Below are 26067 nucleotides of genomic sequence, written 5' to 3' on the forward strand. Positions count from 1 at the left end.
CATCTGTTTGAGTACAAGATTCTCGCAGGACCGGCACCAACATAGAACTGAATATGACCTGGGGATGCGTGTGTCATTATAAAGATAAATGTTTTTTTGCCCTTAAAAATTGCAATGAAGGAGTTAAAAAGTTTTGTGTGTGTGTAGGACAACTGGAAGTGGCAGGTGGTGACAGCAAAACATGTGACACAATATATCAATTTCTTAAGTGAAAGCACAAATTGGGAGTGAAAGGGTTATACAAACACTGGGCTGGGCCCTTTTTGCCTCCCGTACCAGTTATTGGTTGTTTATGTATGTAAAACTCTATGTTCAATGTATATATGACCATTTATTGTACAGCACTGCAGAATATGTGCCCGCTTTTTAAATACATGATAATAATAATATAGTCACATCATCTTTGTGACAGACTTAATTGCTTGAGAAGTAACTGAGAACTGGTTTGAAACTTTTTTGTTTTAACATGGGCTTGTCATTTACCTTAGTGTGTGCAATCACTTCAGGTTGAGATTATGGAGTGGAGTGTGAGATGGGTGTGAAATGGGCGTCGCTGACCCTTTCTAAAAAACAAATGCTCTGTAAGGCTACAAATGTATTGTTATTGTTACTTTTTATTACTGATCCTTCTATTCAGGCCTCTCCTATTTATATTACAGTCTCTTATTCAAATCAATGCATGGTTGCTAGGGGAATTTGGACCTTAGCAACCAGATGGCTGAAATTGCAAACTGGAGAGCTGCTGAATAAAAAACTAAATAACTCGAAAACCACAAATAATAAAAAACGAAAACCAATTGCAAATTGTCTTAGAATATCACTCTCTACATTATACAAACAGTTAACTCAAAGGTGAGAAACCCCTTTAATGCATTAGCTTATTTTGCTAAACCCAAAGAGAACTGTGTCCACATTTGGCTTTGGCATGCTTAGTATGTGTGCTGCTTAAGGCAACATCCTAAATTCATATAAAGATTTCTATCATGTAGGCTGCGGAGCTGTTTAGAGATTGTGCATTTCTTAGTGGAAATCAAGGCGCTTATTCATTGAACTGGAATGCTTAAATAAACTTGTACAGGGTGGTTTCACTCAGTGAAGGGTAGAGGCACTTTCAGTTTGTATGGCAAGATTATCTTGACTGGATTTTGTAATTTATGCTAGGGGCAATAATACAATTTAAAGAAAAATGTACTTTTGATTTTTGAGCATATTACCAATATTTGGCAAGCTTTATCAAAAACAATATTTTATAAACAGCACAACTGAGTGGCTTTTTATTTATGTGTCTATTTTTTCCATAATGGAACACCACCCAATCAGTGACTAAATGAATAAAAAAAAAAACATTGTTGTTGTTTGTTACTGTTATTACTTTTGAATGCAGAATCTGATGGGTTGTCTTTCTTTTCTTTGCACTGCTTGTTATGACTCCTGAAACAATTTCAAAGAAGCATGATTACCAGGCCTATGAAAATGCATAAAGGGTATTGAGGGAATTGGAGTCTTAGTTGGAGGACATCTAGCCTCTACTACCAGTGGCTGAACTACCAGGGCTGCTGGGGGGTGTGACTGCACCAGGGCCCGCCAGCAGTTCACGCATGAGTGAAACCCCATCGAAAATCACTTTTGGGGCGAGTGCACAGCCTGCACCTGGGCCCCGCGGGGTAGTTACGTTACTGTATACTATAGTCTGAAGCAGCAAGGCAGGGAGAGACTACTCAAGTTCTGTTTAGTTAATTGTTGACACCTAAATCGCACTGTGTAGAGATGGCCATAGCATTAAGGCTCTCACACATGGGCATTTGTTTTATTTAAATTTAATTGCAATTAAGAGCATAATTTTTGTCCCTTTCTACACTGTAATGTAGCGAACCAGCTTTCCTTCAGTCATGATTCCAGTAACTTGCATGCATCTTTATAGGTCTATTTTAAATCTGTCTTCTGCTACATTATTTCAAGTCTAAACCAGCAGTGCAGAGAATAGAAAAGGGCATCCTGTTTTCAATAGCAATCTCATTGAAATAATACAGTGTGTGTTAGAAAGCTCTTCCCCATTAAAGTGATTGGCTGCCAATACTGTTAGGAGAAAAAAATGCATGTGCATGCAGTCATATCAACAGGGCGGTGGTGTCACTTCAAAAAATGTTATATGTTATCCAGTATGTTCAGCCGGTAATCTTTGCAACCCGTATGTATAATGTTTTTTTTATAGTTTTCATCCTAAATATTTAAAATACTACCCAGCTGTGTTCTAGTGACACCCCTCACCAAACTATAACCACTCATTAGCGTCAAAACACAGAGCTGCAAAAACCATAAATAGTTCAATTGAAATGTATGATTTGTGTGTTTAAAAATGATTTTAACATTGTAAATGATTTGAAACCTGTTACTAGATATAGAGAATAAAACATACAATGCTGCATTCATGATGTCCTGCAGTCTGAAAGCCATATTGTGCAGCGGCAAGTACTATAGCTCATGTGTGCCTCTAGCAGCACAAGTCAAGCATTGTTTATTGCTTGCTCTATATATGTGGCTATAGAGAATTTTGGCTATTTCCCCACCCCTTTCAAAATCATGCATGCAAATCCATATGCTGAATGGGTAATTTGTAATTAATTCCTAATTTCATGGCAGCCCATACATCAGTGATATAATTAGACCTGTATATTTGGATTTGTTTTGTGTTCTGAAAAGGTGCTGTATAGTGTAACTAATATTGCAGGCTTCCTTAAGGGCTCTTACACACGGCCATTCCGACCTGCGCTCCCCTGCGTTCCGTTTTTTGGCGTTCAGCCGCAGGGGAGCGCAGGAATAGACGCAAGTCATTATTTGAAATGGGGCTGTACTCACTCAGGCGCGTGTAGGCGCCGAACGCAGGAAAAATGCAGCATGTTGCGTCTGAACCTGCGTTCGGCGCCTACACGCGCCTGAGTGAGTACAGCCCCATTTCAAATAATGACTTGCGTCTATTCCTGAGCTCCCCTGCGGCTGAACGCCAAAAAACGGAACGCAGGGGAGCGCAGGTCGGAACGGCCGTGTGTAAGAGCCCTAAGAATGTTGGATTTAAATGTTTGCAACACAAATTTAGACTGATTCCATGTGTTGCTTGTTAAGGGTGATTACTAAAAAGCCCAAGGCTGAACAAATATTGAGCTTGAGTGTCTGCATCACTTGATAAAGCTGGCCTGTTAACTGGATGGGGAGCTTTCAAAGGGGGAAGACACTGCAAAGTGTGGGAAAGAGTTCAATTACTGCTAGGAAACAGCAAAAATGGAGGTGCAGAAAGTATTTTGAGGATGCTATATGGAGCAACCCAAGCTGTTAAACTTCACTTGGGGAAAGAAGTGTGGTACAGTAGTGTCTTTTATTTATTATTACCAGGATGATTCATATGTGTGTATTAAATTTGCACTATACACAATTCATAGAACAGTGTCAGAAACATAGATCATTCATCCCAATGGTGTTGTACACACGGAGACACATTAAATCCAAGGGGAAAGCACAGGACAAAAAATATCATATAATGAAAAATGCTATGTTTAACAAAGCAATTTCCTTTTTTAAGGCCTTCAAAAGGGAACTTTACCCAAATAATAAAAATCCATAATTAAAAAAAATGTAATGACATTTCTAGTGTGAATTAAAGGAGTATTTTAAATTTAAAAATGTCTAACGTTATTATAATAAACCTGCCTGTATGGAGTGAAATTCCCCCTTCGTTAAACTTGCTCTGACTGCTGTGGATAGGAAACGGTCCAGACGGTCCTTAACTGCTCTGCAGGGAAACAATCATACTTTCAAATGGCAGAGGGGAGACCCCCCCCCCACCTTTCTTCCCAGAACTCTAGCAGCTTTGTTTGTTTCCCTGTAGAACAGCCGACGACGGTGTATGGATTTGTATCCGTAGACCTAGTGCAGTCTGCAGTCTTGCTGTATCAGCTTCTATGGCAGATATTATTTGACTTGTGCTGTTTTGATAATTTATGAAGATCCCTAAGCTTAACCTCCCAACTGAAGCCCAGACCACACTGAGCATGTGCATGGTCTTAAAGATGTTTAACAAAGTTACAAGATGATGACCCCCTGGGGCCAACTTTGAAAGCATAAATCATTTGTTTTATTAGGCTTCTGGTGCATTCAGTTCATGTTTATGTTTAGTATACAAAATACAGCATTTCTAGCATTATTCTCTTTTAGACTTTAGTTCTCCTTTAAGCCACTCACACATTCTATTAGTTGCTCCGAGATTAATCTCTTCTTGCACAGGCAACTAAGCTCCTCCAAATGCTTAACATACAAGTCGCTTTGGCTTTCTGAAGTTGCTTCATGAGGTGACTTTGTGTGTGTGTATCTTGGTTAGGATCAGATACAATGTGTTCCATATTACAGAGAAAAAGGAAATCATAATGAAAAATTTGAATTATTTCCATAAAGGGATACTGTCATGGGAAGTTTTTTCAAAACTCATCAGTTAATAGTGCTGCTACAGCAGAATTCTGCACTGAAATCCGTTTCTCAAAAGAGCAACCAGATTTATTTTTTATATTTAATTTTGAATTTTGACATGGAGCTAGACATATTGTCAGTTTCCCAACTGCCCCCAGTCATGTGACTTGTGCTCTGATAAACTTAATTTACTCTTTACTGCTGAACTGCAAGTTGGAGTGATATCACCCCCTCCCTTTTCCCTCCAACTAACAACAGAATAATGGGAAGGTAACCAGGTAGCCGCTCCCTAACACAAGATAACAGCTGCCTGGTAGATCTAAGAACAGCACTCAGTAGTAAAATTGAGGTCACACTGCGACACATTCATTTACATTGAGTAGGAGAAACAACAGCCTGCCAGAAAGCAGTTCCATCTTAAAGTGCAAAATGATGGCTGCCTACACACCAATATTACAACTAAAACAAATACACTTGCTGGTTCAGGAATTAAATTTTATATGGTAGAATGAATTAGTTACAGTGTAATTTAGAAATAAAAACTACATCATAAAGAAAATAAAAACTACATCATAAAAATCATGACAGAATCTCTTTAAAGTGGAACCTATATGAGATGACCCTCTCGTAGTTTTGAGCTTTCTGTATAATGGGTTTCAGGATAATGAATCCCATACCTATATGTGTAATTTATTTAGTTTGTAATCAACCCCAGGCCAGATTTACATAAAACGCCTGACTCTCTTACCATGACTGAGCAGAGAAGGGTTATGCTGGGGTATAGCGCATTGAAATACTTCCATAGTCCAGAGCACATACTGTATGTAAGTGTTACTCCAGCCTATTGAAGACGAGAGTTAGCAGAGTTAAGCTTGGCTAGAGAATAGTCTCCACTGGGCAAGGAGGAATATAGCAATACTACTGTCTAATCTTTTTAGTGATATTAGTGTGTGCATATCTTAAACTGCTTTTCAAGGGATATTCTGCTACTATTACAATGTTATAGTATAGAAATACAAGTTCTGTGGGTTTTTTATTGCTGAGTTAAATGACAGCATCTACACATGAGAACTCATTGGTTTATTTTCCTTATGCATTATAGCAAGTATTCTATCTTTTGTTCTTAAAATGTGGCCAAGAGAGGTCACTGCCTCTCTAGATTTTTTTTTTCAGTTGAGATTATAGTCTCTAAGCAATTATAAATAATACTACGCCTAAGTATGCTGAAATATAACTCTTCGGTGAAGAATTATTCGAATAGAGCATATTTTCCCTTCTAAGAAAAAGTGAGCTGTCATCTTCTATATGTTGTCCGAATGCCAACACTGGAAGTCTTTGAAAGGGTTGTTCAACTTTAAATTAACTTTTAGAAGGATGTCGAAGTGTAATTGTGAGACAATTTGAAATTGCTTTTCATTTCTTTTTATTTGTGGTCTTTGAGTTAAGCTTTTTTTATTCAGCAGCTCTGCAGTTTGCTTTTTCAATCTGGTTGCTAGGGTTCAAATTACCCTAACAACAATGCACTGATTTAGATAAGAGACTGGAATATGAATAGGAGCATTAAAGTTCTCCAAAAATTGTCCCCATAGAAATGTGTGATTGGTTCTGTATGGGCATTAAATAACTTACTGTGCTAATAAAATACTTTACAGATTGACTCCTGGAACATCGCTGTAACTTGCATCAACCCTTGGCAGAAAGTTTTAGCTGACTGCACTTGAATCTATAAGGAGTGGCCTTTCAATAATAATCCATATCTGGCTAGACTGGAAATTTGCCACACTCTGTGTTAAATTGGCACTTGTAATGTCTGGGGGTCTGGCCCGTGACATGCCTTAGCCTCTGGAATGTTTTCAGTCTCTGATGTACTGAAGCCTTCTTCCAGAGCCATAAAAATAGAAACGGGAGACCCAGTAGCTCCTTGCCAGTGGAGGTATTTATAATTGCTCATATTGCATTGGTGAGGAGGGGTGTTAAACTTTTCTCTGTGGAGTCCAGTAACTTTTTAGTCAAGCATTTCTCTGTGGAGTTCAGTCATTTTAAATCATGACATTGGCTGCTGCTTACAAATGGCAAACATTGTATTATTTAAATTATTTACATTTGCACTGCTTCTGGTAGCAACTGTTTTAATACACTGAAATTTAGTTGTTGTTGTTCATTATAAACACCATAAAGATTCATGGGGACATATTATGGTTTATAGCTGCAGTTCCCAGCAAGTGTTATAGCATTATACATGCATGGGCTAATCTCCTATGCTTTTGGGAGTGATTTATGTACAAGTTTCGTACAGGTATTAAGTGTGTTTATGACCAGCTTTAAAGTGGTACAACGTACAAAAGGTGATTTGTTGCTGAAGCATTGCTTGAGGAAAACCATTTCAAAAGAGCCTACAACTGCAGATAAAGCATCTGACCTGAGAGCTGAGTTTAATGAAATATTTACCTATACATGCACACTCCTCCACTAGCAAACTCCATGGCCTCTTACTGTAGGTGCACTTCCTACCAGGCCCGGACTGGCAATCTGTGGGTTAAAATCATCTGACCTGAGAGCTGAATTTAATTAAATATTTACCTATACATGCACACTCCTCCACTAGCAAACTCCATGGACTCTTACTGTAGGTGCACTTCCTACCAGGCCCGGACTGGCAATCTGTGGGTTCTGGCAATTGCCAGAGGGGCTGCTGTAAGAAAGTCACTATTTAGTGGGCTGGTAGGGTTTGTTTGGGCCTCCGTGTACCTGAATTGCCAGGGCCTTTTTTAATTCTCAATCCGGACTTGTGTCCTACATATATGCCACGTAATCTGGGGCTATAGTGTGTTCAGAATTTACCTGTCATTTTAGCCTTTAATGGTCGCTGAATTATGTCACAAGCATGTATCTAATGATCAATAATATAATACTTTACTGACCACAATGTATAGTGGCCTGCCAATCCTGATTGATATCCATGCAGAGTTGCCACCTTCTGCAGCCAGGAAGACTGGGACGGGGGTGGGCTTTGTGACATCAGGGGCAGAAGGATGTTGACCGTCTGGGGTTTGACTGTGATGTCAGGGGCAAGGCTTTGGATTTCCTAAAACTGGACTGTTCGGGTGAAAACCAGACATGGCAACCTTCTATCCATGTACTGTTTATATTAGACAACTTACAGTTAGGCGAGTTGTGTGTATATCTATATATCTATCTATATATCTCTAAAAGGTTGAACTCTACAGGCATATCTTTATCCAATCTAAGTTATATTACTATAGTCTGTTTGGACATTGGGCAGGTTTGACTTTATCTGTTGATGCACCATTTTGGCCTTTTACCTGGGTGGCCAAATCGGACATGGATCCATGTTTTTGGAGACCTGGCTAAACAAGATTTTTATACATATGGCCAACTTTAGAGAGAGATGGGTAAAGCGATTTTTTTTTAGATGTCATTGCAAGATCATCACTTGTATTTGTCATTTAGACTTTGGGTGGAGTAATTTAGAAGTTCATGTGAATGTGCGACATTTTAGTAATCTAGTTGTCTTGTGAGATGTTGCTCACTTTGTACATGGTAAGGTGTTAACCTTATTATTTCTGTTAATTGTTAAAAGGTACAAAGATAGTCATGCATTAGCTCATTTTATATGCAATGATTTATTCTGAGTCTCCTGTACATCTATGTGGTCTTTACCAAAATGTTCATTAATAGTACATTTCACAGGTTAGTTCTCTACATAAAACTACATTTATGAGAAAAAGCTACTACATTAGTTGTACACTGCTATAATTGGAGCAGGAAATAAAAAAAAAAAATTAAATGTCATTGCAGGGTCGGACTGGAACCTTGGGGGGCCCACTGAGGCTGCAAACAAGGGCCCTCCTTGCAGTCCCCGGGGCCCCCTTCCCGACCTCCAATTCCCAGGCCTGCCCGAACACTTTGTGCACATGCGACACAGTGCACGTTCGGCTCTTTATGGGGCAGCCGGGGGAGCATGTCTGGGCCGGCAAGGGCCAACCTGTTTTTTTTTTCTCCAGTGTCCAGTCTGACCCTGGGTGGGAGATTAGTCGCCAAGTGATTAATCTTCTCTACTGCAGGCAACTAATCTCCCCAAAGGCAAGAATGTGAATCGCCAGTGTGTTGGCATAAGTGTAGATTTTCCAAAGAAGCCCGAAGTTTCCTTGTGACACAACTATGGAAAACTGAAGCAAATGTTTATGCCAGCCCATTCGCGATTCACATTCTTGCCAGTGGGAAGGCATTTTGGGCAGAGTAGTTGGCCACAGTAGCAAAGATTTATCGATTGGCCACTAATCTCCACGAGTGCCATCACCCTTAAGGAAACGGCAATTTTTTTTGTTCCTCAATCTTAATGACGTAAACCCCCACCCCACTACCACAGACAAGTTGTGACATGTTGCTGCATATTACATTTCGTTCAGCACACGTGAATGAAAAGCCAAACTTTAACTAAAAAGTCGGCTATTTAGTTCAACTGCGCATGCGTTTGCCCCGAGAAATTTGAAGCAAGAAGAAGCCGGAAGAGGATTGATCCGCGGTGCTCACTGGTATAACCCCCAGTGTATTTTTCTGCTGATAGGAGCACCGGCCCGGGGTTTCAGATAAGTCAATACAATCACATGGGTGTGCCTAACATTTGGCACCCCCAAGTGCAGGATGCCTTTTCTTCTCCTTTAATGGCAGTCCTTGTATGGATCGGTTTGACATGAAGAAGATCAACAGCACTAGGGATGCCTTTCCTTCTCCTTTAGTGTATTTTTGGCTCTGTAGGCAGTAAATGAAGCCTGTGGCTCAGCATTTTGTCAGGCCACAGTTGCACTTGTATACAAAGATTAGATTGAATATGATAATGCTGTAATTGTCAACCTGATGTAGTTCAGTTGTATACACAATAGCAAAAGTAATTCACACCAATTCTGGCCTTGTATATGAAATCCAAAGTTTTCTTCATTGTAATAAAGCTTAGGTACATAGAGCACAGACTGTAAATTTGAATATTCTAAATTACTACAATCTGTCATAGAGCTGTGCTTTGTTTAGGATCTTTGATGGCTGCTTCGCTCCCTGTGAATCTCAAGTCTGCAGATAGAGAAATTATGGGAGGATGGGTGCAGTGAAAGATGTCTGGAGGGAGTCTGCAATCTTTATTGGCCTGTATATGTTCACCTTCTAGCAACCAGATAACCAGGATGAAGGGTCTAGGTGATTAGCAAATTGTCTGTCTCCATTGTGTTATTTAAATTAAGACCTCAAAATAAGAATTTTTGCTGAGTTGCCACTGTAAAACTAAAACATTTCCACTAATGCTGAGACAACAAAACCTTCCTGGTATTAAGGCTAAGGCCACACTAGGCGATAGCGCGGCGATTTGACTCGCGGCGACTTTTCGCCGCGACTTTAAGCCGCAATCGCTGGGGAAACTTTTGCGCTGGCGTCTATGGGGAATCGCGTAAAATCGCCAGCGTAAAAACACACGCGGCGATCTTTTTTCTATTGTCGCTCGAAATCGCCTAGCGAGGCGATTTCGAGCGACAATAGAAAAAAGATCGCCGCGTGTGTTTTTACGCTGGCGATTCCCCATAGACGCCAGCGCAAAAGTTTCCACAGCGATTGCGGCTTAAAAGTCGCGGCGAAAAGTCGCCGCGAGTCAAATCGCCGCGCTATCGCCTAGTGTGGCCTTAGCCTTAGGGTAGGGTAAGGACACACTGGACGATTTGTCGCCAACGTTTTTAAAAAGTAAATCGCGGCAACAAGACGATCGTCTTTTTTGAACAGACGATTCACAGCGACTATTGGTACAGAGCGATTTGTATCCCATTACTCTGTGCGGTACGTGCTCCACCCAAACCGGAAACGGTTTGTGCTTCCCGCTGTAACCTGGCGTCTTTACGTGCTTGCGTCATTGTGTTCGCATTGTAATTTGAATACAATTGCTGCTACTTATCTGTATTTGTGTGCGTGTCTAGGAGATTTCAGTGCTTTTCTAAGTACATGCTATTTCTGATAAATCGCTCGGAAAAGGGTCTCGGTGCGTTTTGGAGCTACAGGCGCTTCACAAACGCGCTGTGGGCACAGGAGCTGGCGTCTTTCATTTGGTTTTGTTCAGAGACAAAACGAGCGATATGTCGCCGCGATTTGCTTTTTAAAAACGCTGGCGACAAATCGTCCAGTATGTCCTTACCCTAAGGCAAAAATGCCGCTCCTGGTACTTTAAGAGCCAAATTTCCGGTTTTCGAACCGGAAATTCGGCTTGTCGAGCGCAATTATGCTAGCGTCCTGGCCCTCTCCGCCGCACTTGTGGACCCCCCTGGACGAAAAAGGTGAGCGTACCGGAGAGGGGGGTGGCAGCAACACCTAGCTGCCTCAGGCTGCGGAGGGGCCAGGATTGGCCCTGAGTCCCATAACAAAGCATTATATTGTAAGACTTGTGTGTTATAGATGATTTAGTTGCAAGTTATACTGTGTGTGTCTAGTCACAGAATATGTAAGCTTCCAACAACTGCTGTCTGTAGACTCATCATGTTATCAAAAATGTCAGTTGGGTGCTTTATTAACCTGGTGGGCATATGTCCCAAATCTGGACAGCACAGAGCTGGTTCATGTGCAGTGATGGTCCTTGGCCAGCAATGGTTCTCCATAATAACAGATTATTATTCACAAAGTGTTGCAATTGCCGGTAACTCTCCTAAAGGCTACTATGGAGGATGCATAATTACATTTACTTGATCCTAAAGGAATAGTTGTGTAAAAATAAAAACTGGGTAAATTAGATAGCATGTGCAAAATTGTTTATTTTACACAGCCTATTTAGCCAGTTTTTTTATTTTTATCCTGAACAATTCCTTTAAGACTTCAAAGCCCAAATGTAGAATGTCTGTCTAACCAATGTTGCATGAGTGCTAAAAAGGGGAGGGCAGGAATATGCCCAGACTACGTTTTATTGATTGATTCAGAAAGGAAATGTAAGCAGTGAATTTAGAATCATCAAAGATCAACAAAACCCAGTAAACCTATGTACAACATTTACTTCAAGCAGTACTGAAAAAATATGTTGTTGTCATAATAGTTAACAAATTCTAACTGTATACTCTGGCAACCACCAGACTACTGCTATAAGCTACTGGTCCTTTATTTTGAGCCTTTGTGTACTTAAAATACCAGGGTCTACTCTGAATCTCGGCACAAGCATGTTAATTGACCCAAATTAACCCATTTTTTTTTTTAATATTCTGTAGTATTCATAGGCAACTGGGCAAAATGTGAGTGGGGTGGGAAATAAGGTTAAGAAATAATCCATTATCTGGAACCAAACTCTTAATATCCGATTTTTTTAGTTCTAGCAGCAATTGCTTTTTAGATGAACTTGAACATGTCAATCCTTTTGGGGGGTATTTGAGTTGGTACCATAATGAGGGGCAGTAAACTAAAATGCTACTGTAGCCAGCTTTCACACAGGTGCTAGTAAAGTTGGCCATAGACGCAAAGATCCAATCGTACAAATCCTTGATTGGTATGATTTTCTGAACGTGTGTGGAGAGTCCCGAAATTTTTCGTCCCATGGAGATCGGTCGTTTGGTCGATCAGACAGGTTAAAAGATTTCTGTCGGCTGCTGATAATATCTCTGCGTGTATTGCCGAGCTGAAGATTTTCAGTGGGAGACTGTCACTAGCTTTTGTCGGACATAAACTTTTGTACGATTGTTGCCAGGGTAGAACATCGTCTGATCTGTTCTTTTACTACTTTATTTAAATTGAAGGTTAGTGGCAGGTCGGGAGATGGAGACGTTCCGTTCGTCCGATATTGCAGTTAAATCTGCATGTCTATGGCCAGCCTAAAGGGTCAAATGTACTCTGTGTACAGGTTGTGCAGTCACTGCATTACTTTGCACAGGATGCTATCTACCCTAAAGCTGGCCCTGTACTTGAGTGAGGTACAGTGGATATAGGTTCTTATTCCCTCTAGATCCTCCAAATGACTTTGTAGTCTGACTCTTCAACAGGTTAGTAGAGTAGCCATCTCCACTGCAGTAACATGAAATATCACAGAAACCGGAGAGTCTTCAAAATGTGGGTTTATTTTATCACAGCACAGCTGTGATAAAATAAACCCACTAGTGAGGTAGAGTGCACATTTAGGGGCAGATTTATCAAAATGTGATTAGAATTTACCACAAAGAAACTCCCTCACTTTCTATTCATTCCTATGGGATATTTAAAAGCATATTTATCAAATGATGACCTCTATTGATAAATATGAAGTTAGTGAGTTTTTCTGTGGTGACTTCTAATCTCACATTTTGATAAATCTGCCCCTTAATTTTTTAACTTCTGCAAGAAGGAATTGTGGTTTCAACTAAACTTCAGGATAAAGTCCATAGGACAAGTTCAGACATGAGCCAGTCACACAAGAAAAACTTGCTATCCTAATATTACAGTGGTTTACAATTCAGCAGTATTAAACTGGAAAAATCTCCCTAGCAAGAGTCTGCAGTTGTATGATGCATAATACCTCTATAGATGTCACACTCCATAAAAAGTGTTATATAATTACCTGCATATGTATTCTACAGGAATATAACTCAGTGTTTTGCTTACTGGAATGTTAAGGCTAATGTAACACTTTTTTTTGCCAGAAGAGAAACCGACAAAACCTTATGTGTGGTAAGTGACATTAATTGCACACACCAGTCACCAGGCCCGGACTGGCGATCTGTGGGTTCTGGCAAATGCCAGAGGGGCTGCTATAAGGTGCCATAGAAATCAGTATTCCGTGGGCTGGTGGAGGCTGTTTGGGCCTCTATGTGGGCTGATTGGGCCTCTGTGTACCTGAAATGCCAGGGCCTATTTTAATTCTCAGTCCGGACCTGCCAGTCACTATGCATATGGGCTGGATTTTGGCCATTTGCGTCACTTACTACACACATGCAGCAACATTGGAATGTATTGACAGAGCGGCATTATTTTGATTGCCTATACAGCATTTTAATGTGTGTAGGTTTTCAGCACTGACCACAAGAAATTTGCTTGTAACAGTTATCGCCACAGCACAATTAACATGTGACTTCCAGAATCGCTTATGGGCCAATCCGCCTGTTTGTGCCAAAGCAGATTCAACACTTCTGAAGCCAGCATTAGCCACTTTGCCGCCAGCGTGACATCATTTTGCCATTTCGACGATTTATTAACGGGTGTTGGTGTAAATTCGCTAGCAAAGTGGACCTACTGTAGTGCTACTTCGCACCCTTATGCCAGACGAAGGGACGTAACTACACTAATTCACTAACTTGCGGATTTTACTGAACGTAACGTTACCTCTTGCGCCAGACTTGCCTTTGCCACCTCAGACCAGGCAAAGTGCAATATAGTAGATAGGACTTGAAATTTTCTCTTAAGTCCCAAAAAGCTGCCCTGGCGAAACTACGCCTGGCGAAGTGTGGTGAAGCCGTCGCTAGAGCATTTTCGGCGCTTAGTGAATTTGCCCCCAAGTCTGCAGAAAGAGCCAGTAATGAGCATGAGGAAAATGATGGATTAACAGCAGAATTGCATTGGTCTGACAAAGCCAGCGACAGGTCAATTTGGTAGGATCACATGGTGGAAATGTGAACCCTTGCAGTTATGTCTTGACCAATTAAATTAACGTGCACATTACTGATGCATTGGATACGTCTTGCCAGATTCATTCTTGGTTCGTTGTGCACAGGCTAACCCACAAAAATGGCCACATTCATTATCATACGGTTTGAAAACTGGATGCCCGGTGAAGGGATGAGGTGGGAATTGTGCTTGTGGCAAGTTTTGATGAAATAGTTTAGAAACTGTGTGATCAGTTTTACATACATATTCTGCATTTTTAATACATGAATTGAACTTCATCAGTTTATCTATCTGGTCAGCAGTGTAATGCAGCATTGCAATTTATTGCAAACATAAAATGTATTTTGACAATACTGTGGAAACCTTTATCCCAACCCCCAGCAAACTTGTGAACTCGCAACTAGTTGAGATTTAAATGTTAAAGGAGGAAATCTATGCTGACTTGATTGTTGTTCAGATTTTGTCTAACAAATGGCTAAAATACAGCTCTTTGTTCTCTGAGAAAAGTGTCCTTGCACATAGTAATGAAAGCAGTGGGGGTCTGTTTAACTAAAGACATCTAATTAAACACAAATAAGTAGAGAGTAAGACAAAATCCAGTAACCTTTTCCAATGTAAATTAAATTAGCAATTCTTTGCAGGTTTTAGCATTGTGTCAGCTAAAGGTCCACTATCAGATGTAAATACACTTATCTAGAGGTTTACTTACAGCCCCCTTTTGTTGCTCTTAAAGGAGAACAACCCCCACCTTACAGTTCAGTGTAAAAATAAAAACTGGGTAAATAGACTGTGCAAAATAAAGCAGGAAGTAGTGTTCTGGCTATTATGTGAGACATCCAGTCACTCCAGCCTATATACATTACATTTTTGGCCAACTGTATTGACATTTTTTTTATTTTACACAGCCTATTAACCCAGTTTTTTATTTTTATACTGAACAATTCCTGAACAATGTCGGCTAGCTGAAATACGGCCATGAGACTTCTCTCTTCCTCATTCAAAAGCGTTGCATCGGCTTCGGCACAAACAAAATTTGGCGGATTTCAGCTCAATATGCAGACTCGTGGTTCTGCACTGAAATCCGCTTAGACTGTTTGTGCCAAAGCAGATTCAACGCTTCTGAAGTCGGCATATTTCAGCTCAGGTGAGGTTCTCTGGTGAGCCCCTGGTATCCCTCAATTTGACACTGTCTGCAAAGCATGTGCCATTTGCCATATACAGGTTTCCCATAGCAACCATGCTTAGTTACCTGCTAACTACCAAATTGGCAATTGGTTATGTGTAACTGCACTGGTGCATTGTAGCACCTATTAAAACGGCACCAGTACATTAACATTTATTGGTGGTAGATCTTCAGATTTTCATAGTATACAGTAGCTAATGCTACACAAGGGTTTTTTTTTTTTTGGTCCTGTGTTTAAGCACAGCACTGACTGTATGGTGTTGGTGCATGCAAACACGTTAAATGGAAAATGCTATATTTTCATGCAGCAGGGTGGAGGTTGGGCTAGATACACAGGAGCAGACATTTTCTGGCCAACCATTGCTCCGCTGCATGTGCCTGCAGGCAAGCAGTTCAGTTACATGTTTCAGTATCAGTTGTGCTTGGAACAGATACACCTAAAAAAAACACAGGTTGAGGACAGTGAAGCCAGTGGGTTATGGGGGTAAAAAAATACCTTGAGAAAACACATTCAAATGTAAACAGAGTTGGGGAGCAACACAATCCTGAAACATGTTCCTTGGGGGTACCAGATAAGGCTGTTACTGGCTGTTTGTTAACCCCTATGTGGTCTAGCAGCACACTTGCTTAGTGGTCACTGGGAGCAACATCCAAGGGGTTGGTGTAGGGTTGCCATCTCACCCCTTTAAAACTGAACACATATGGAATCCACAGCCTGCATGGCTAATTTGCAATGCATTTAGATGCATGCTGCAGACTGAACTGATTTATGTGCAGCCATGCATCTAAGGGTAAGGGCACACCTGGCAATTCGGCGAGATTTAGTCGCCTGGTGACTGATCGCCTTTTGTTTGGGGCGACTTATCTCCCCGAACGCCAGGTGTGCCCTTACCCTAAGGGTACAACTACACAGACTATTTTCCCGTGACGGATTCCCGTGCCGGATCCGACGATCTGCGCCAAACGCAGGTGTCGAGTTGGACGGAAAACAGCATGCTCTAATCTAAATTAATTGCAAATTAGCCATGCAGGCTTTGGATTCCATATGTGTTCGGTTTTAAAGGGGTGAGGTGGCAACCCTAGGATGGTGAGCTCCCGAGCCACTGGTTGCGGACCACTGCTCTAGAAGCTGTGCTATTCCACTTCCATGCCACTGCGTATTTGTTTTATTTTAAAGGGTAGGAGAAAATAGAAACTCATCTGGAAGCCATTTGCCTCTCTGTAACTGAGTAGAAGACTTAATGAAAAATTGAATTTCTATTCTGAATAACTCTCTCCTTATTTCAAGGACAGACACACAGCGCAGCTCCAGCATTGGTGAAGAACAGCTGTGACAGACATGGATGGGAGGTAGGCCATTCGCACTGTTATAAAATGCAAGTGGACCACCTGTTATAACAAATTTAAGACCCTTTGCAAGAGGTAGTCTGAGCACAGCAGTTGCCATTTATCAGCACTGAACAAAAAAGTAATAACAGCTGATCAACTCTGTAGCATGGATTAGACCAAGCTCTAATATTTATCAGCACCGGGCAAATTTGCATGTGGGAAGTAACACATAACAACCAGTGATTCAATTTTTACAGTCGGCTTCAGAAAGAATGAAAGGAAACAGCTGATTTTTGCTGGTTACCATGGGTTAATGCCAAGATGCAAATAAGCCCAGTGTTAAATGACCCTGTGCCCAGGTTTCCATGTAACATATTTTTAACTGTTAGGGGCAGATTTATCAAGAGTCGAATTTCGAGTTCATGGGAGTTAATTAAAACTAAACTAAGAAATCTAAATTTATTTTAAAAAAATCGGTGAATAGGATCGACCAGCAAACTTGAATCAAATTCAATTCGAATTTAAAAAACTTGATTCGAGTTTATTCTCTGAAAAAAAAAAAATGGAATGTCAGGAAGGCTGCAAACAACTCCAAACTGATCCCATAGGCTTAAACCGCAATTTGGCAGTTTTAAGGTGGCGAATAGTCTAATTTGAGTCCTTAAAGGTCCAGCGTATCCTAAATTTAAAAAATCAAAAAAACGAATCAAATTTTAATTCCCTAGTTCAATTTGACAGTTTGCCATAAAAAAAACCTCAAATTCGAAATTCTCACTTCAAACCTTGATAAATCTTCCCCTAAGCGTGATAATGAACACGTTAAAGGGTGTAGTGGATGGTGACTTGTGTACGGGCCTTAAAGGAATTGTTCAGTGTAAAAATAAAAACTGGGTAAATAGGCGGTGCAAAATAAATATATGTTTCTAATATAGTTAGTTAGCCAAAAATGTAATGTATAAAGGCTGGAGTGATTTGATGTATAACATGTCAGTCAGATCACTACTTCCTGCTTTTCAGCTCTCTTGGTTTACACTGACTGGTTACCCTGGTTACCAGGCAGTAACCAATCAGGGACTTGAGGGGGGGCCACATGGGTCATATCTGTTGCTTTTGAATGCTGAGGATAAACTACAAACTCACTGAACAGAAATGTACCATGTGGCCCCCCTTCAAGTCGCTGACTAGATCAGAGTTATAGAGCTGAAAAGCAGGAAGTTGGATTCTGGCTGTTTTATTAGACATCTGTTCACTCCAGCCTTTATATATTACATTTTTGGCTAACTAACTATATTAGAAACATTTTTTATTTTGCACAGCCTATCTATTTACCCAGTTTTTATTTTCACACTGAATTATTCCTTTAATATTCCAGTACCACTTCTGTCACTGTGTGTTATGACTCTCAACCATATTATGATGTGGTCTGACCTGCATTTAAACAGGCAAGTTTGTAGCTTTTTCATTGCAGATGTTGAGATGTGATAACAGTCACAATGTTTTTTGTAGGTCACTTCATTTCATTACAGATTAATTGCTGCCTGCCTCTTGTCAGCTTTCAAATAAGGTTGATTGACCCTAGCAACCAAAAAGAGCAATATGATTTTGTTGTAGTTAAATGTATTCATTCAGGCCATCTTCTAGTCTCTTTAAATACAATCAATTAAATAGTCTGCATTGTTTATGCAATAATAATAAGTTTTTCACTATTCCTCTCTTAGCATCTGTTTTTGTTCATTCGGTCTTCATGCAGCAGTTGGGTGTCAGATGAATGATCTAATAGATCTTATATAATGGGCTCCCTTTCCTAGCAGATGTATTAAAGCTCACTCAAATAACAGATTCCAGTACAAACAAAATCTAAAAAAAAAAAAAAAAATAACTTCCTTTTGCATAAATTCTGCATGTAGAGAGACATTGTCTGGTGATTTTAATAGTGAGCTCTAAAACATCTTCTAGGCAAAAGCAGCTCCCCCTATAAGATATATTCAATCTAACGGTCAATAATTATCTGACACCCAACTCCATGAAGACAGAATAAAGAGAAACAGATGCTGAGAGAGGGTTAGTGACCATAAACTTGATTTTCAGAAATGATGCAGAATATTTGATTATATTTAGAAAGCTGCTTATTTCACTATAATAAAGCTTATATTAAATTTTCATTTTCGCAATATTTCCCCTTTAAAATTATATTTGTTATTAACTGTATGAAAAGAGTAGTTCCTGAGTGGATTTACCATCATGTGTTCTGGAATTGCTTGATTCAGAGCAGAAAGTCACTCCCTACATAGGCAGAGGGTGGCCCAGAGTAGTCAATCTTACATATTCTGAACAGGTGTGGCTAATTCAAACCGTAAAATACATAGATAAATTGGAAGCAACAATGGATGGAGATGGTCCTGAATTTGCTAGGAGGGGGAGAGACAATAAAATGCCCTTTCAATATGTCTGCCAGCAGTCATGGTCAAGGGGTTATAGGGTAGTTATTAAGCCTAGTTATGCAATTTCATGAAATGTTTATAGAACACCAAGCTACATGGAAACTATAGTATGACTAAGGGTTAGTTCACAAGAGGAGATTTGGGAAGATTGTCGCCTGGCGACTAATCACCTCTTCTTCTGGGCGATAATCTCCTCGAACTGCCTCTGCGTGTCTTCCCATCCGCTATAATGAACAGTCGCCTGCGCCAAAGCACACACGGCTTCGTTTTCCAAAGTCGCCCGGTTTCCTCGTGAGGCAACTTCGGGTGACTACAAAAAACGCAGTGCCGCGTGTGCTTTAGAGCAGGTGACTTTTCATTATAGCGGATGGGAAGACAAGCGGAGGCAGTTTGGGAAGATTGTCGCCTAGGAGAAGAGGCGATTAGTCGCCAGGCGACAAAATCTCCTCGTGTGAACTAACCCTAAAAATCCTCAGTTCTGTGGAATGACTGGTGGTTCACAATCTGGAAACCCTGAGGTTTCGAAAGTCCATATGCAAAAGAAAAATAAGATGGCACTCACAACAGCAAATGTGCTGAAACCCTTAGGGCAGGGGTGTCCAAACTTTTTGCAACAAGGCCACAGTTTAAGTGAGGTGAAAATGTGTGAGGGCCGACCATTCAGCCTGACATCCATTCCGATGTAGCTAGCTTGTGATCAGGACCATTCACTCCTGGAGATGTAAGCTTTCACAGCGTTTAGGAAGTGGAGTCTGTATGGACTTATTCTCTGTGCCTCATTTAAACAAGAAGTCACGTAGCTGTAGCAGTATTATTTGGGCACATGATTATTGAAATGCTCTGCCACTTGGTCTCTACTGCTGCCTGTGTGCTGAAGGTGTTAGCAATAGACTCGTACTGGCACAGAGTGACGCACTGCTCTCACATACTACTTTAGTTTACTGTACTGGCACGTCATTATGTATTTTGCACCTTCAACCCTAAAGAAGTATGAGAGCAGTGCGTCACTACGAGCAAGTATGTGTCTATTGCTAACACCTTCAGCACACAGGCAGCAGTATAGACCAAGTGGCAGATCATTTCACAAATGTGCCCAAATATTACTGCTACGCAGGACCGGACTGGCAATCTGTGGGTTCTGGCAAATGCCAGAGGGGCTGCTATAAGGTGCCATAGAAAGTCAGTATTTGGTGGGCTGGTGGGGGCTGATTGGGCCTGAAATGCCAGAGCCTATTTTAATTCTCAGTCCAGACCTGCTGCTAAGGCTACGTGATTCCTGATTGCACAGTGCTGGGGGGGGCACATTATTATTAATTTTATGATGGAGACTGAGGGCCAGTGTAAATTTGAAACCGGGCCGCATTTGGCCGGGGCCTGACTTTGGACATGCCTACCTTAGGGTGTTCTATAGAGATCTCCACACAACGTTTCTGGGGTTGCTCCCCTTTCTTGGTAAGAGCACTTGAGAAAGGGGTAGTAACCCCCCGAAACGTTGTGTGGAGATCTCTATAGAACAATTTGGTAGCCAATTTGGTGAGTGTAAGCTCTGCTGACCTTTTTCAACATTGAAAGTTTAATTGGTTATCTCTTAAGTGACGGACCTGGGGTTTGGACACCCAGGTCATTCTTTCTACTCTGTAAGAATTACTTAGTCGTTGGTTTTTGTCACAGAATGTTTTTTTGAGCAAGATTATACTTCGATGCTTTTTTTGATAATAGCCTTTAAATTGGTTTTAAGAGAGATTAGAGCCAGCAATTTATTTTCGAATCTCTATAGAACACCCTAAACCTAAGGGTTTCTTTCAGCACATTTGCTGTTGAGTGCCATCTGATTTTCTTTTGATATAAATGGAAACTAAACTGTTACAGTTACGATCTGATAATGTGTCAGAATAAGGAGAAGGCAATGTATTCCCCTAATACACTTGCAAGCAGTATCATTAGTAGCAGAATGTAATGCGCCTATTTACGAATAACGCAATGTAAACCTTTTCAGTTCCGCCATGAAGACTACGTTTCCCTACGCACGTACTAAAGAGATAGTTCTAGCACGACGAGTTTTGAGTGGATGTGCGGGAGCAGTCTGTGTAGCCGGGCGGGTCAGTGAGTAGAAAGGTGGGAGTTCAAGTTTATTACCAGACGCCTAGCTCGTGCCAGACGAGTTGAAGGCGTGTATGTCCTGCAGTCTGTTCATGAGTACTGCCTACTCCCGCCATCAGTCACGAGTATTACAAATGCTTATCGAGCACAGCTCCCCACGCATTTAGCTATATGCCTATTATTTTAGGGTTTGGAACTTGAAAAGGCTTTTAGCGAATCATGTGACGCATAATAAAGTTGCAGAAATGCAGGCGCCATTAAGTGTGCGTAATGTAGCGGGGCCTCAGCACTCCCGGGGCGGGGCAAGTAGCAGCCATGATGCGCATTAGTCCAAACAAGGGTTACCGGAACTTGTTGAACAATGGAAAATATAAAGAAATGCAATTTTTTGCGCATTAGCACAGAAATTTATTATTCGGCTGTAATCGAGCAGTAGAGTGTTGGTAAGAATCTATGCCACATGAGGGAATTCCACCATCCTTTTGAGCCATAGTCTTAATTCCGCGATAACGTGCGTTTCACCCAACAGCTTCAGCCGCCCTAGAGCTACTGGGAGTTGTAGTGTACAGAACTCTCACAGGATGAACACTCAGGTGAAGACTCCGCCTCTAACACGTTTGGAATTCTGGGCTCGATGACGTAACGGACAATCCCCGCCCATAGAGGCTTCTATATAAAGGGTGGTTAGCGCCGGAGTCGCTCTCTTCCTCACCGGGTCTGCGGCGAGTTTTAAGGTACGTCAAAAAGATTTGAAGGCCCGGGTCGTGGTGCTTGTGGCATTTGTTGTGCGACTAGCAAAATATGTGCGTTTTAATGATGTGTGTTTTAATTGGTATGTGTGATACAGTGGTGTTTCCTCTACTGTACTTTTGTTTTTTACTTGAGATACATTGGGCGGATATTTCTCTTGGTTGAATGGAGCCATTTTTTTTTTCGATGTAGTTTTGTTTGTTTTTTTTTTTATAATTGTTGTAACGTTGTTAAACTAGATTCAGTGTCGGGAAGGGAACGTGACTGTAAAACTGTCCGTGTATTAATGAACTGTGCGTTAGTCAGGCTTGCGGCCTAGCCCCAATCCGCGCTGCATCCTGTTCTCTTTAAACCATCCGCCTCTTATTCATGCTCCATCCGCTTCACTAAAAGGTGCTCCATGGGGTCTTTGTGTCATTGACTTGGTGGGAAAAGCTAGTGGATGGCGGGTGGAACGAGTTGTCTGGATGGGACGGCTGTATTGTACGGGACGGGGGTGGCGAATGGCGACACGCACTAATGGGCCATAGTTGTTCTACATCCACCCCCCCAGTCTATCAAATGTAGGAGAGTCGCGCTTTCTGGCCTAGACACCCCCTCTGAGAAGGTATTTCGTGCCTGTAGCTCATTGTCTGCGGGTTGGCTACATTAGCGCCCGGTTGCACAATTTCGCCGAGCGCTGACGTATCATTTCTCTCTTCCTGCTAGTGTTCCTTACGGCTGAAGGATCTGTGTGGGAATGGCTTCAGTGTATAGGGAATAATTACTAGATTATTGCTGTCCTGCTTCTTAAAGTCGGGATTGCAGCCGTTTACTCCTTTGGCTTGGCTTAATTTTGCTTGTTAGTTTTGGCCCTTTTAGTATAAAAAGTATCTTATCTCTCTGACCTATTACTGCTGTTAAACTCTTATCTTCCTCCCCATCTGACTGTAATTCCATAAAAATGGCGGCTGCTCTCCCTGCTGAAAATGTTTTTTTTTTCCCTTCACAAGATGGAGGCTGAGTCACAAGTGAGGAGACAAAAGAGCTGGAAGCTCCCACTTGCAAGGCCTGACTCATGCACAAGGGGCAGCAGTGGCCTCATTCATTTTTTTTTTCTCTACCGTTTTATGTAATGAGAACTTCTTATATATATTTTCTTTTCCTGTTTTATCAGTGCAAAGTTCTCTGAATGGTGGGTGTGACTGCATTAGCTTCCCCAGCCTTGTAACTAATGTGTAATGCCTAGCAATTGCTTCCTTTTATTCACATATATACATTTTTTTATATATATATATATATATATATATATATTTTTAGTGTCCACCGCCAAACATCTAATAATCCACAATGGGAAAGGAAAAGACTCACATCAACATCGTTGTCATTGGACACGTCGATTCTGGAAAGTCCACAACAACTGGCCATCTGATCTACAAATGTGGTGGCATCGACAAGAGAACCATTGAAAAGTTCGAGAAGGAAGCTGCCGAGGTAAGTTTTGGCTAGCTCTTGTTCTCCTTGTTGTAGCAAAATCATAGACTTTAGTCCTGCCCATGTGTATTTAGCCATGTGCACTAATTGTGCTTGTATCTGGATAAATATGGAGGTAGAGAGAGTGTATGCAGTGCTGTATGCCAGATCATTATTGGCAGAAGCCTTGTGTTCAGGGCCTGTTACTCATATCATTGCTGAACTTTTCACCTAACAGATGGGAAAAGGCTCCTTCAAGTATGCCTGGGTCTTGGACAAACTGAAGGCAGAGCGTGAACGTGGTATCACCATTGACATCTCCCTGTGGAAATTTGAGACCAGCAAATACTATGTCACTATCATTGATGCTCCAGGACACAGAGATTTCATCAAGAACATGATCACTGGTACTTCTCAGGTAGGCTTTTTTTTTTGGCTTGATTTAAATACAAAGCAAAAGGGAAAATAAAGTAATACAAAGCTAAATATGATGAACTAACCCATTCTCATAGTAGCATGGGTTAGTATTAAGAGTCTCCAAAGACTAAAAAATTGCATGGCATACAGGTCTCTAACAAACCTACCAAGCAAGGGAAGCAACGTCCAAGGCAGCTTTGCCTTTAATGTTGTGACCAGCTGTTGGGGTTTTTTTTTTTTTTTTGTGGGTGATTTTGAATCTTTCTTCTTGTAGGCCGACTGTGCTGTCCTGATTGTTGCTGCTGGTGTTGGTGAATTTGAAGCTGGTATCTCAAAGAATGGACAAACCCGTGAGCATGCTCTCCTTGCCTACACTCTGGGTGTTAAGCAGCTGATTGTTGGTATTAACAAAATGGATTCCACTGAACCACCATACAGCCAGAAGAGATATGAGGAAATTGTAAAGGAAGTCAGCACATACATCAAGAAAATTGGTTACAACCCTGACACTGTTGCCTTTGTGCCTATTTCTGGATGGAACGGTGACAACATGCTTGAGCCCAGCCCCAATGTAAGTAGTGTGGCAGTTTAGTTCACTTCAGGTTTACCATCTGTTGGCCTACCCTGTTGTTAATTTAATTTTATTTCTCTAGATGCCTTGGTTTAAGGGATGGAAAATCACACGTAAAGAGGGATCTGGCAGCGGAACTACCCTGCTGGAAGCTCTTGACTGCATTTTGCCACCATCTCGCCCAACCGATAAGCCTCTCCGTCTGCCTCTGCAGGATGTCTACAAAATTGGCGGTGGGTATATATAGGTTTTTTTTTTTTCTCTCCCTTCCTTTGCTTAGTGTCTTCATGATGACATTTTATCTTGAAGCTTGCTTTGTACAAAAGGCATCGCACAGCTATCTGCATCTGCTCAAATTTCTCTGTAAAATCTTAGTATTGAAATATTTCCTTCACGTAGGTAGTTTATCTTAAACCTAGAAATCTCTTATCACCTGAAGTTACTACTCTTCAGGCATAACGGTCCCTTCTTAATAGAACTATTCATAATTTGTTGCTGTAGGTCTAATATTTAAATTATGTGTTCATGTCCAGCAAATAAAATATTGTAAATGTTAAGTGGTAAATGGGAGTTTCTTTAATCTGGACACGAAGAGAGCTCAGCAATTCCCACCACGCAGGTTTAGACCTTGTTTAAGCAGTGATGTAGGATGTGCACACATCTCATGGCAAATTCTATATTTCAGGTATTGGTACTGTACCAGTTGGTCGTGTGGAGACTGGTGTCATTAAACCAGGCATGGTGGTTACCTTTGCCCCTGTCAATGTAACAACTGAAGTGAAATCTGTTGAAATGCACCATGAAGCCCTTACTGAGGCCGTGCCCGGTGACAACGTTGGTTTTAACGTCAAGAACGTATCTGTGAAGGACGTCCGTCGTGGCAACGTTGCTGGTGACAGCAAGAATGACCCACCAATGGAAGCTGGTTCATTTACCGCACAGGTATGCAGGATTGTTTGTGGCTGAAAACAATTAAATAATGTTGCTGTCATATTGTAAGAACCGTGCTTATTTTAACCTCTGACTTTTAATAGGTTATCATCCTGAACCACCCAGGCCAGATTGGTGCTGGATATGCCCCTGTGTTGGATTGTCACACTGCTCACATTGCTTGCAAGTTTGCTGAGCTCAAGGAGAAGATTGATCGCCGTTCTGGTAAGAAACTGGAAGACAATCCCAAGTTCCTGAAGTCTGGTGATGCTGCCATTGTTGACATGATCCCAGGAAAGCCAATGTGCGTGGAGAGCTTCTCTGACTACCCTCCTCTTGGTAAGTGTTCCTAAAATATATTGCTATTTATCATGTTAATCGCTTTCCAGTGAATCTTTAGCTAACTTGTTTTCTCACCTTTTCAAGGTCGTTTTGCTGTTCGTGACATGAGACAGACCGTTGCTGTAGGAGTAATCAAGGCAGTCGAGAAGAAGGCAGCAGGATCCGGCAAAGTCACAAAGTCTGCTCAGAAAGCCGCGAAAACGAAATGAATATTTCCAGAATATCTTGCCTCAGTCATAACTAGGGCTGAAGGATTGGTCTCAGAACTCTTTCTATCAATTGGCCATCAGAGTTTAATAGTCAAAGACTGGTTAATGATTACAATGCATCGCAAAAGCTTCAGAAGGAAAGAAATGCTTGCGGACACATTTGTTTGTGGCAGTTTTAAGTTATTAGTGTTTTAAATCCAGTAATTTCTAAATGGGAGGCAACTTGACCAAAATCTGTCACCAAATTTGAGACCATTAAAAAAAAAAAAGTTGAAAAGATACAAG

At 41.1% G+C, this 26067-nt stretch overlaps 1 protein-coding gene across 2 annotated transcripts; it reads left to right on the top strand.

Annotated features, from left to right (window-relative positions):
- The first annotated feature begins 3237 nt into the window (after positions 1-3237).
- eef1a1.S (eukaryotic translation elongation factor 1 alpha 1 S homeolog) lies at positions 3238-26061 on the top strand. 2 transcript variants are annotated; one of them, XM_041564675.1, is made up of 8 exons: positions 3238-3355; positions 23161-23334; positions 23552-23731; positions 24005-24301; positions 24384-24534; positions 24987-25243; positions 25336-25570; positions 25658-26061. In XM_041564675.1, exons 2-8 carry the CDS (start codon positions 23191-23193, stop codon positions 25780-25782), a joined length of 1389 nt encoding a protein of 462 aa, XP_041420609.1. In that variant the 5' UTR covers positions 3238-3355; positions 23161-23190; the 3' UTR covers positions 25783-26061. The 2 variants fall into 2 exon arrangements, with proteins under 2 accessions (XP_041420609.1, XP_041420608.1); XM_041564674.1 differs by lacking the exon at positions 3238-3355 and adding an exon at positions 21409-21845.
- The last annotated feature ends 6 nt before the right edge of the window (positions 26062-26067 follow it).

Source organism: Xenopus laevis, chromosome 5S (genome assembly GCF_017654675.1).
Source record: "Xenopus laevis strain J_2021 chromosome 5S, Xenopus_laevis_v10.1, whole genome shotgun sequence".
NCBI classification, from domain to species: domain Eukaryota; kingdom Metazoa; phylum Chordata; class Amphibia; order Anura; family Pipidae; genus Xenopus; species Xenopus laevis.